Source organism: Lepidochelys kempii, chromosome 4 (assembly GCF_965140285.1).
Source record: "Lepidochelys kempii isolate rLepKem1 chromosome 4, rLepKem1.hap1, whole genome shotgun sequence".
NCBI lineage: Eukaryota > Metazoa > Chordata > Testudines > Cheloniidae > Lepidochelys > Lepidochelys kempii.
In genome coordinates, this window is record NC_136383.1 from 68,988,645 (window position 1) to 69,001,673 (window position 13,029).

The 13,029-nt window shown below is 38.0% G+C and overlaps 1 protein-coding gene across 22 annotated transcripts in view; it reads right to left on the bottom strand.

The window, feature by feature from the left end:
• Positions 1-13,029, bottom strand: part of NEK1 (NIMA related kinase 1) — a 189,371-nt gene that overhangs the window by 61,573 nt on the left and 114,769 nt on the right. For 18 of the 22 annotated variants that reach the window (XR_012158623.2, XR_012158624.2, XR_012158622.2 and 15 more), the window contains 5 exons: positions 12,212-12,314; positions 7,013-7,096; positions 4,362-4,445; positions 2,351-2,428; positions 777-872 (listed from right to left, as the gene is read on the bottom strand). Coding sequence is in view for 18 of the 22 variants with exons in the window: in XM_078852507.1 (XP_078708633.1) it covers positions 777-872; positions 2,351-2,428; positions 4,362-4,445; positions 7,013-7,096; positions 12,212-12,314 (445 nt within the window). In the remaining 4 variants the exon portion in view is untranslated. Of the gene's footprint in view, positions 1-776; positions 873-2,350; positions 2,429-4,361; positions 4,446-7,012; positions 7,097-12,211; positions 12,315-13,029 lie in introns of those variants that run through there. The other 4 variants (XM_073341600.2, XM_073341594.2, XM_073341601.2 and 1 more) reach the window with 3 other exon arrangements.

Consider the following 13,029-nt stretch of genomic DNA (forward strand, 5'->3'; position numbering starts at 1 on the left):
AAAACCTGTTTTTAGCATTTTCAGGTAAATTTCATTATTTAATTTAGTTTTAAATTCACAACAGCACTGCCACCAAGTGAAAGACTGAAAATAGCACTGTAGCCTGTCAAATGTTGAAAACAAGTATAAATTATAACATTAATTCTTGCCACTGTTGCAATTCATTGCATCAATAGAAACCAGTTAAAATTCATTATAAATCACCATTTGTTCATTCATTAAAGATTTTCTGAGTTGAGCACAGCTTATCAACAAGCTCCTATGTACTATGAAAAGGGACAAATAGTTCACACATCATTTCATGCTGCCTAAAAAGATCACCAACTGTACTCTTTCACTATTTCCTATTTACAAGCATCAAAACATTCTTCTTTTATGCTGCTATTTTACCAATCTGATTTTTCACTCCAAAGTTTTTATGACTAAAAGAACAGTTATGTGGATTTCAACAACACATGAACAATAGTAAATATTTCAACATGATCCTAATGATTTTTTTTTTTTTTTTTTTAAAGTTCAGTGTACTTTTCGAACTTAAGCCAAGATTTTCATACCTGGTGCCTGAAGTTAAGATCATAAATAAGAGTGCCCTCAGAGAGGGACACCTCAGTTTTAGCAGCCAAAACTACAGTTACAGAGATCTGAAAATCTTAACATTTTTTTCATATGACTAAAATATAAGGCCAACACTGTACTCTTTGGCTGAGAGACCAAGTCTGGGGAGTGGTCATGCCAAACAAAACCAACAGTGTGTAAGAAAGCTCTTTTTTTCTTACATGTTCTTCCCAAGCTTTCTTCTCCCTTTCATATGCCTCCTTCCTCTTTCGCTCTAGTTGCTCTTTCAGAACTGCAGCTCGCGCGTTTGCTTGAGCCTACAAATAAGAAAAAAAATAGGCTTCAATCCAATGTCATAAACAGTAGTTCTCCAACTTCTTCATTCTGCAGACCACTTCAGATGAAACATCCCAGATCCTCAGTTCTTCAATTGTCAACATGTGACACTTTGCATGTCAAATATGAGAACTAACGTCATACTCAGAAAACACCCAATAATACAAAATAGTTCCACACAGAATTTACTTAATGTAGTTCACTAACTTTTAAGTCTTTTCACAACAATCCATCCTGCCCCAAATAAATTTTTTAAAAGAAGATTCTAATGTCAAAATGTCCTTGTACACTTTTTATACAAACAAAATGGAAATAAAAACCTTGAACTAAAGCAGCATTAAGATGAAATTTTCAATACAGAAGTTCAAGGTCATGGTTTCTGTCATTAAATAAAACATTTTGCATTTCTGTATATAATACATATACAGAAAAGACCAAAATTAGTTACTTTAATCATAATATTACAGTCAAATTTGTTTTCACATTGCCCATTTTCCCCATCAACTTTAAAGGACACATACTTGGTATTAGTGTGATGTAGACAGTTATTGTTACAAGAGACCATGGAGCAGAATTCAGACTAAAAGCTCTGAACTCTGTAGACCTCCTGTGGAACAGAAAGCTAAAAACTTTGCTAGAGAAATATAATTTTGAAATTAAGCCATGAAGCTTTATTCACAACTGTATTTGTTTACACTATGGCCTGAAGACCAGGCCTGAACACAAAGCATGCAAGAGCATCTGGAAAGTCTTTTCTTGCCAGTGTTTAATTAACTCAACCCCTTCCTCCTCCCCCAAAAAACGACAGATTATTCATGGTGCACTCAGTCTTCCTCCAGCATTTCCATCATGCCCACACCAAACTGTCTTCAGAACCAAGCCTAACAGTGAGAAAAGCTTCACTCAAAATGTAGCTTGCTTTTTTTTTTAAAATGAACATGTCATAGTGTAAGTGACCAAAAATAAACTTTAGTATTGAAGTAACCTGTCAACTTAATAGTTTTGTTACTGCAATACAATTCAAAGTATTTATAATTCTATCTTTCAAAAAAGTGTAAACAAACCTATGTGTTGGAAGAAATAAGTTAAATTAGTTCAAACTCAGACTAAAAACTTACTTTTACATGTCCACCAGACTTCTCCACAGCAACCTGAAGCTAAATGAAGAATGGTGCACAGTGCATACTTCTAGAGAATGTATGTTTTGCTACAGAAAAATACAACTCCTCTTCATATATACAGAGGGTGTCATTAAAACACAGATTCACGCATTACAGTATTTAATGTTTACAATGAGAAATACCAAATATTTAGTAATGTAGTGTAGCTACTGCAAATAACAAATAAACAATTTTAAAACTGTACAACTGTATTCCTAGTCTACTGCCTGATTCAATGCAGATAGAAGAATATTAAGTGGATTTTAAAGAATTTACTCTAAACCTCTTTTTTCAATTACCTTTAGTGCTTCAATTTTTTTGCGTCTCAATTCTGCTTCTTCACTTGCTTCTTGTCCATCAGAACCATCAGCTTCATTCTACAAAGTAAAAGTTCTTAAAAGTGAGCAAGTCATAGTTAGCTCACAGTTTACAGATTTGAAGTCCAGAAGGGAACACAGATCAGCTTGTCTAATTCCCTGCATAACACAGGCCATAAAATTTCACTCAGTAATTCCTGCATCAAGGTCAGTAACCTGTGGTTTAACTGGAACACATCTTTTATGAACAAATCCAGTCTTTAAATTGAAAGTTTGAAATTTTTACAAACCAACAGAAAACAATTATTTTAAAAGTGTACCACATTTAAAATACCTTTAATCCAGTTAGTGTAAATACATACAAGAATGTGTTTCTATTAAGAGCAATAACCACATTAACACAATATTAAGGTTGCAAGGCTTAGCACTCACAAAATCAGAAAGTTAAGCATGAATGCAAAACTTTAACCCTGCCTGTATACATTACAAAGCCATCTCTAATTCTGCCATCACATATTATTAGACTGTATTTAACATAAAAGTATTTATGAAAAAGGCAGCAGATGGGGCAAGGTCTGAGATACTGTATGCCCTTTGCCTAAGTACAACAAGCACCAGAGTGCCCACTATTAAATGGCACACAAGCATTACAGGAGAGGCAGATATTAAACCTCAGGAATTTAGCTCCTAACATCGTAGCTAAAGTCTTGGTAACAGGGGTGGGCTCCAGGCCTACTAACTAGGAGAAAAACTCTATGCGCCACTGGGCGACTAAAAGACTAGCTAACTAATAGAGAACTAAATACTACTAGAGTGGCAGAAAAGTATGAATACACCATGAGAATTCTGTTTCAGTGATACAGAGAATAAGAAGGAACTGAGGCCTCCTTTGCCCTTTATGCCTTAGGAGGAAAAAGAGGCGTGAGGAAATCCAGGGTGCAGCTGTGGCCCCAAAACACTCCTGGTCAAAAGAATCAGATCTCATATGCGTGAGGCACAAGCACACCAGAAGTAGAAGCCATATGAACAATTACTTGAAGAAGCCATGTTAGCATAAGTGAAGACAGTATTCTAATGTATACACACAAGGGATCAGAGTTCAGATTGAGCATTCAATCTTAACTTTTAAATTTTTTGACTTGAGTGCTAAACTGTACAACCTTAACACAGCATTGGCAGGTTCTTTCACATCGCATTTCTAAGGAGTTTTAAAAGTTCCAAGTATTTTTAAAGGAAAGAGTCCCCAGTTCTAATAGGCAACAAGCAACAAATGTAAATAGTGCTTTATCAACATAATTGGTAAGCTTCATACTTGTAGCTTTAACATTCACTAGTTAGTAAAAGATTGATTAGAAAAATCAAACATTTTCATACCTACATAAATATACAACCTTAAGAGCAGTTTAAAAATTCTTAAGATGTAATCTGCCCCTCTTGGCCCTGGGGATTCCCCCAGGTTCCTTGGTTGTAACCCTGTATCATGGCAGTTTTTTGGCCATTTAAACTGATCCAAAGTCAATTTCCATTTTAAACCTGTTGATGGCATTTCAATGCCTTAGACTGGATTAAATAACAAAATACATAAATTAAGGATACAGCAAGAAGGCAAAGCCAGACTAGAATGAAAAGTAAGTACTAGTACTCAAAGAGCACCTCAGCTGTATTGTTTCAAACTTCAGCAGTTTTTTGTACAATCTTCTTTAAAAGATTATGGTTCCAGGGTTGTTTTTTCTTTCCATTTCTTTTCAAGAATAAAAAAGTTTCACATATTTACTCCACAAGGGCTATATGGAGCTGCTCATACTTAATGAAAAAAGATTCACCTTTAGATAAAGCCTCAACATGGAAAATGTCAGCCTAAAAGATGTACATTTAAAAAAAAAAGGGGGGGGGAGTGGGGAGAATTACATCTGCATAAAAAGATCTCATGAGCAATATTCTAGAGCCTTTCACTACTAGCTCCTCAAAGCCTTTAGAGTTATTTTCGTCCAACCTTTTCTCCACGAAGTTTAGCTTTAATCTGCTGGCGTTCATTGAAGTTTTGAAGTCGGATCTGTCTTAATCTTGCCAAATATTCCTATACGGAAAAGGAAGTAAAGTTTCAAATAAAAGGCAACAATGAGTTTTGCATTTTGTATCTAAATTCATATGGTTCCACAAAAAGGTCAAACAAAGGAAAAACTACTGCTAAATTAACATTTATTAATTTCTAAAAAAATTCAGCTGATTTCTTCTCTAATGAAATGAATGAAAACCATAACTAGTGTTCCACAATATTAAACTTGATAAGCTTACAGTTATTAAGATTGCTAAGATCTGGGGAACTAGGAGTAGTTGTATTTATTACAAAAAGAATAGAGGTGGCTTTGGGATTTTGTTTTTGTCTGGGGTGTGTGTGTTTATTTAAAAAGAAAAGAAATGATTTTTTTTTTGAAAGATGACTGAAGTAGACAGCTATTACTAAGAATATTGAGCAACAAACTCTAGGACTATATGCATTAATGTTTCCTGATGTGTAGAAAGAATAGTAAATATGGCAGGCGACCAGTTTGACTTAACAGTGAAATCCTTGCTGACCTTAAACACAAAAAAGAAGCTTACAAGAAGTGGAAGACTGGACAAATGACCAGGGAAGAGGATAAAAATATTGCTCGGGCATGCAGGAGTGAAATCAGGAAGGCCAAATCACACCTGGAATTGCAGCTAGCAAGAGATGTTAAGAGTAACAAGAAGGGTTTCTTCAGGTATGTTAGCAACAAGAAGAAAATCAAGGAAAGCGTGGGCCCCTTACTGAATGAGGGAGGCAACCTAGTGACAGAGGATGTGGAAAAAGCTAATGTACTCAATGTTTTTTTTGCCTCTGTCTTCACGAACAAGGTCAGCTTCCAGACTACTGCACTGGGCAGCACAGCATGGGGAGGAGGGGACCAGCGCTCTGTGGAGAAAAGTGGCTTGGGACTATTTAGAAAAGCTGGACGAGCACAAGTCCACGGGGCTGGATGCGCTGCATCCGAGAGTGCTAAAGGAGCTGGCGGATGCGATTGCAGAACTATTGGCCATTATCTTTGAAAACTCATGGCGATCAGGGGGAAGTCCCGGACGACTGGAAAAAGGCTAATGTAGTACCCATCTTTAAAAAAGGGAAGGAGGATGATCCTGGGAACTACAGGCCAGTCAGCCTCACCTCAGTCCATGGAAAAAATCATAGAGCAGGTCCTCAAGGAATCAATTCTGAAGCATTTAGACGAGAGGAAAATGATCAGGAACAGTCAGCATGGATTCACCGAGGGCAAGTCATGCCTGACTAACCTAATTGCCTTCTATGATGATATAACTGGCTCTGTGGATGAGGGGAAAGCAGTGGACTTGTTATTCCTTAACTTTAGCAAAGCTTTTGATACGGTCTCCCACAGCATTCTTCACAGCAAGTTAAAGAAGTATGGGCTAGATGAATGGACGAAAAGGTGGATAGAAAGCTGGCTAGATTGTCAGGCTCAACGGGTAGTGATCCATGACTCCATGTCTAGTTGGCAGCCAGCATCAAGTGGAGTGCCCCAACGGCCGGTCCTGGGGCCGGTTTTGTTCAGTATCTTCATAAATGATCTGGAGGATGGTGTGGATTGCACCCTCAGCAAGTTTGCGGATGACACTAAACTGGGAGGAGAGGTAGATACACTGGAGGGTAGGGATAGGATACAGAGGGACGTAGACAAATTAGAGAATTGGGCCAAAAGAAATCTGATGAGGTTCAACAAGGACAAGTGCAGAGTCCTGCACTTTGGACGGAAGAATCCCATGCACCGCTACAGACTAGGGACCGAATGGCTCGGCAGCAGTTCTGCAGAGAAGGACCTAGGGGTTACAGTGGACGAGAAGCTGGATATGAGTCAACAGTGTGCCCTTGTTGCCAAAAAGGCCAATGGCATTTTGGGATGTATATGTAGGGGCATTGCCAGCAGATCGAGGGATGTGATCGTTCCCCTCTATTCGACATTGGTGAGGCCTCATCTGGAGTACTGTGTCCAGTTTTGGGCCCCACACTACAAGAAGGATGTGGAAAAATTGGAAAGAGTCCAGCGGAGGGCAACAAAAATGATTAGGGGACTGGAACACATGACTTATGAGGAGAGGCTGAGGGAACTGGGATTGTTTAGTCTGCGGAAGAGAAGAAAGAGGGGGGATTTGATAGCTGCTTTCAACTACCTGAAAGGGGGTTCCAAAGAAGATGGTTCTAGACTGTTCTCAGTGGTAGCAGATGACAGAACAAGGAGTAATGGTCTCAAGTTGCAGTGGGGGAGGTTTAGGTTGGATATTAGGAAAAACTTTTTCACTAGGAGGGTAGTGAAACACTGGAATGCGTTACCTAGGGAGGTGGTGGAATCTCCTTCCTTAGATATTTTTAAGGTCAGGCTTGACAAAGCCCTGGCTGGGACGATTTAGTTGGGGATTGGTCCTGCTTTGAGCAGGGGGTTGGACTAGATGACCTCCTGAGGTCCCTTCCAACCCTGATATTCTATAATACTTTGGGATCTATGAAGTTCTTGTATTTATTATAAATTATAAACCATGCAGGAAAACAAGGCAGAGGCGAAGTCAAAGTGATGCTATTTTGTGATGAAGGTGGCAAACATGCGGGTAGCATACCTCTTCCTCCTTGTTTCTGGATTTCCTTCCTCTTGCAGAAATGGGCCTGCCTCCATAGATAGCTGCCAGGTTTTGCAGTGTACCCTGTTCACCATTTAATGTATCAAGTTTAAGAATGGCTAGGGCCAGAACATTATCTACCTTATCCAACAATAACTGTATTAAATTTCTTATGGGAAACAGATGATTTTCAGCTCTTATGAGTTTCCCTGACAAGTCTTATTTACAAGAAACATTTGATAGTAATAATCAAAAACACTGAGTAATCAAAGAGAAAGCCTCAGAGCAGTCTAATAAATTAGATTTTTATACATATTTAGCTCCCTCTTCTGATCTCCATATGTGTCTAGTTTTTTCTAGCTAAATCTTTTATACTATAAATTCTCTGGGGTATGGGCTTTCTTTTTACTTGTCTTTTGCACCATTCGCAGCACACAGCGGACAATAATAATGCATTCCTCAGCTAAGCCTAGTATATCTAATCATTTTTATTCTAGTTTTAAATGTAAAATATTAACAATAGCTCATGGAAATTTTATTCATATCCAAAGTTAGATTAGTGTATATATAAACAGTTTAAGTACTTATCACAGCATTTACTAGATTTAAAAATAAATAAATAGAGTTGTATTGTAAATTGGCGACTAGAAACATTTTGCTTTTCCCTGCACTTCCGAAGTGTTTTCATACCAGAAAAATAAATAAAAATAAGAAAGGTATTTCTGGTTAAAAAAACATCATTTCTAATCTAATTAAAATGTTTGGTTTCATGACATTTGTTAAACAAAACCAAAGAGCATAAATGAACACTGGTTTTTCCACCAATCCTACCAGTATCAATGCTGGTTACAGCAAACATGAAGTCCTATTTTAAATCAGAGAAGAGTCACAATTGTGAAAGAGAAAGTAAATGTTTTGAACTGTAAACATGACAAATACAGTAAAATTGCCAAGACTGCACAGATAAATCCAGGGAACATATTGCCTAACTGTTCCCATCAAAAGTTAAAAATGCCTTAATATAATTACCAGTTCTTATGGAACTGCAGCCCCAAACTAGTGACCTTTTATTGACACCACACCAAAATCAGACTACTTGTGCGAGAAAGGGTTTCATGATAGTAAATTTTGCAAACACACACACACACACACACACACACACCACAAAAACTAAGGAAGCCAATAATTAAAAACATAAGGGAGTTCGCAACATAATTAAGCTCAAAACAACTGCAAGAAAACTTTAAAAGTTCACATTTTTCAACAGTGAAGTGGCAGTCATTTCTACTTCTGCTTGAAATTTGAAAAAACCTGAATAATAATTCTAATTTGCACAGACAGCCAATTCACTCAAGACTGTCCCATTAGTCAAAACAAAAATTTAAAATAAAATGGAGGTGCATGTAATGAGATGCTCCTGGGCGGGTCATCAGCAAGGGGAATCTGGATCTAAAAGCACAAGTCTCTACAGCTTGAGCTAAAAAAATCCATATCTGTTAACTAAAAGTCAGTAACTGACTTGTAAATCTCTATGTGGTCCAGCCAATAGAAAGGAATATAGCACCACACTGGGTACAAGTTACATGCTCCCACTGGCTGAGGAAACTTTAGAGGTCCACCCAGCTCAAATTCCAATTGCGGTCACTACTTGTAATGTGATTTTGCAGGTAGGTTTTTGATGGGCGGGGAAGATCATATCTGAGACATTTGGATTCAAGTAGTTCGAAGACTGCAGCAGACTTATAAACGTCAGTGATCCAACTACTACAGGAGGACTGCACAGCACAAGAAGTAAGCCTGGGTTACATAAGATCTGGAGATCTGCCATGAGCAGATGAAATTCTGATCTCAATTTATGATTGATAGAGTCCCTCAAAATAGGATAGAAATGTTTCTAACTGTTAACCCTTTCAATCTACAATAGCTGAGCTGAATGGAGAGTTTTCCAAATATTATCACAATGGGGAAAGGGGAAGAGTGGAAGAGAGAAGGGATTTAAATTTCCAGCTCTTATAAAGCTGTGTAATACATGGTACCTATCAGCTTTACAAAAATGCTCACTGTCACCTCAATTTTCTTAAGTCTACTTTTTATGTTTATATTTAAATTAGCTTAAAATTATTTCTGGCAGCTTTGGAGCCATGGTATTTTAGAACAGAAGTTGTCTCTAAGTGAGAAAGAAATTGGAAGTAAAAGCTTTAAGAATTTAGGTATCTAGTTAGACACACTCAATAATACTTCATTCACTGTTTCATAGTTGAGTTCCTCTCAGAATATGAATATTAGAATCTTGTATTGCAAGGATTTGGATTTTATAATTCGAGACAGCAATGCAAATTCATTAATAGTTTAGGCCAGAAACACATTACTCACAGTAAGGATGGTTGAGGGGTCTGTCAATTCAGTTACTGAGCCTCGAGACTTCTAGCTAAAATGTAATCTAGGTCTACTACATTTATCTGAAGTCTGGTTTGGTATCTTATGTGAAGCCATTTGAGAGTCATAGTCCAACTCTTAAAAAGCCAGTGTTCGCATTTATGGCTGACTTAGTACAACACTTCCTCAGCTCTCGTCCCCTAACGCCCCTACTCTACTTCCTCCACATTGATGACATCTTCATCATCTGGACCCATGGAAAAGAAGCCCTTGAGGAATACCACCATGATTTCAACCATTTCCATCCCACCATCAACCTCAGCCTAGACCAGTCCACACAAGACGTCCGCTTCCTAGACACTACAGTGCTAATAAGCGATGATCACATAACCACCACCCTATACCGGAAACCTACTGACTGCTATACTTACCTATATGCCTCCAGTTTTCATCCAGACCACACCACACAATTCATTGTCTACAGCCAGGCTCTAAGATACAACCACATTTGCTCCAATCCCTCAGACAGAGACAAACATCTACAGGATCTCTGTCAAGCATTCTTAAAACTACAATACCCACCTGCTGAAGTGAAGAAACAGATTGACAGAGCCAGAAGGGTACCCAGAAGTCACCTACTACAAGACAGGCCCAACAAAGAAAGTAACAGAAAGCCACTAGCCGTCACCTACAGCCCCCAACTAAAACCTCTCCAGCGCATCATCAAGGATCTACAACCTATCCTGAAGTACGATCCCTCACTCTCACAGACCTTGGAAGACAGGCCAGTCCTCGCTGACAGACAGCCCCACAACCTAAAGCAAACACTCACCAGCAACAAAAACACCAACCCAGGAATCAAACCCTGCAACAAACCCCAGTGCCAACTCTGTCCACATATCTATTCAAGGGACACCATCATAGGAACTAACCACATCAGCCACACCATCAAGGGCTCATTCACCTGCACATCTACCAATGTGATATATGCCATCATGTGCCAGCAATGCCCCTCTGCCATGTACACTGGACAACTGGACAGTCTCTACGCTAAAGAATAAATGGACACAAATCTGACATCAGGAATGACAACATTCCAAAACCAGTAGGAGAACACTTCAATCTCCCTGGTCACTAAATAACAGACCTAAAAGTGGCAATTCTTCAAAAACAGACTCCAGTGTGAAACTGCAGAACTGAAATTAATTTGAAAACTGGACACCATCACATTAGGCCTGAATAAAGACTGGGAGTGGTTGGGTCATTACAAAACCTAAACCTCATTTCCCCCTACTGTTACTCACACCTTCTAGTCAACTTTTTGAAATGGGCCACTCATTTCCACTGCAAAAGTTATTTTTCCTCCCTTGGTATCCTACTGTTAATTGAATTGTCTCATTAGCACTGACCCCCCCCCCCCCACTTGGTAAGGCAAATCCCATCTTTTCATATTCTGTGTATTTATACCTCCCTACTGTATGTTCCACTCCAAGCATCTGATGAAGTGAGTTTTAGCCCACAAAAGCTCATGCCCAAACAAATGTGTTAGTCTCTAAGGTGCCACAAGGACTCCTCGTTGTTTTTACACATTAATTAGGCAATCTTAGTGATTTCTTCTCTATTATACTACATTAATTGCAACCAAGGCCAAGGACTGAATGGATATCAAACACTGAACTCATCCCTGAACAGTGAGCCTTTTCCTAAACTGATGTAGACCATGTGTGTCATGAAGGCCACTTGTTGATTTGAGTTATGGTTTTGAAAGGTGTAATCTGTCTTCATGCCACCTTAAGACAAAGACACTGACAGAAGCCTCTTAAGGATGCTTCACTACCTTACATATCAGCAAAGGGGAGTGCAGTAATCATCAAAATTGAAACAGAGAAAATATATAAGGAATTTGTCCACTGGCACCAAAATTAGCCCTGAAATGAAGAAGTGGCCGGTAAAACAGTACTCTAAGATTCAGTAATAACGGAGTAAGGGGACTCATTTACAACTTCGTTGTCCCTTTGACCCAACTGCAACAAGACCGCAACCAGCTCCACCTGGGTCTAAAGGACAACAATATTGTAACAGGATCCCTGACTTGGCTGTATTTGTGGTGTGGACTGGTGTTAGAAAACACAAATCTCTTTGCCTATTCAAAAAACAAACAAACATCGTTCAACTGAACAATGGAACTATTCTAAGCAAATAAGTTATTTAATGAAGCTGCAGTATTGTGAAAAACTTTCCAAAGTAGTATTACATTTATAATTGAAACAACTAGTTGGACACAAAAAGATAACTCATCTACATGTTATACCAATGTTCAAAAGTTTTAACCTCCATTAAAGGTTAAAACTATTTGTTGATTTTAACTTTGATGTTGAGTGTTTATAATATGTTTAAAGTAAAAATTATTTTAATGTACTTAATTTAAAAATAACTTAATATGCATATAGGTTATTGTAAATCAAGGGAATGTAGCTGAGACACAGCGGATAAACTACCGTAAACTGCAAGCTGCTGAACAATGCACAAAGTTCACATAATTAATTTTAAATGTACTTATCAATGTAAAAATTGTTTTCCAGTTCTTATCTACTTAAATTTATAATTTCAAAATAAAATTTTTAAAACTCCACCAATGCACTGTTACTAATAAGATAATCAGCAAAAGTTAAGTACATTTTTAAACATGTCAACTATTAATCATAAAACCAGAACGTAAAATGTTTGACAAAATGAAACACTATGTCTCACTTTTCAAAAGGATGTATATTCATAACTGACAATTATTAATAGTAATATAAATATGAAGACCAAATCCCATACCATATGTCCTTCAGCACGAGCTTTGTTTTGCATAGCTTCCCTCTTTCGTTGCCAGAATTCTTCAACTTGTTTTGCTCTTTCTGCTGCTACCCATCCTCTTTGCCTGAGTAATTGGAACATATGCCAATTAAAAGTTTCTGAATGCCACATTCAAAATGAATGTATTTACATACAATAACAGGAGAACAAAGAAGTCAGCATTCTGTGAAGGCACCATCTAATAGCACCTTTTACCAGCCAAAAACAAAACACAGACATTTCACAAAAGGAAGTTGACAGGAAGCTCACTTGGTTTGTCCCCACTTTTGAAAAAGCAGTTACAACCCCCAATGTTTTCCATCCACACAGTGGGGTCTTACAACTTGGCTAGTGAGGTTATTTTTACTAAAGCATGAAGTTATTCCAGAGGTTCTCAAATTGTGGTGTGTGAATCACTATCAGTCCATAGAACACTTGAAGATGGTCTGCAGACAGCTGGCTGATCACTTGGCACTGACTGTTCCTTATTTCCAGATGCTAAACTTCATTAAAAGACAGCCAAAGATACAATACTTTAATGTGTAAGCACAATTGCTGTAGTTGCCAAGGGGTGTTATGCAACTGCAAATGGGAGGTGGTGCATGCAAGTCCAACTGGGAAAGGAAAGGGTGTATGAGAATCTCGGGATTAAGATGTGGTCTATCCTGTGGTAAAGTTTGATAACTACTGTTCACTTCAGATTAACTGATTTGTGAGATAAAGAAATTCTGCCTCAATGCTATATCACTCAATCATGTCAGCTTATATTACAATTTTGCAGCACAGGTGTTTTCCCAAAC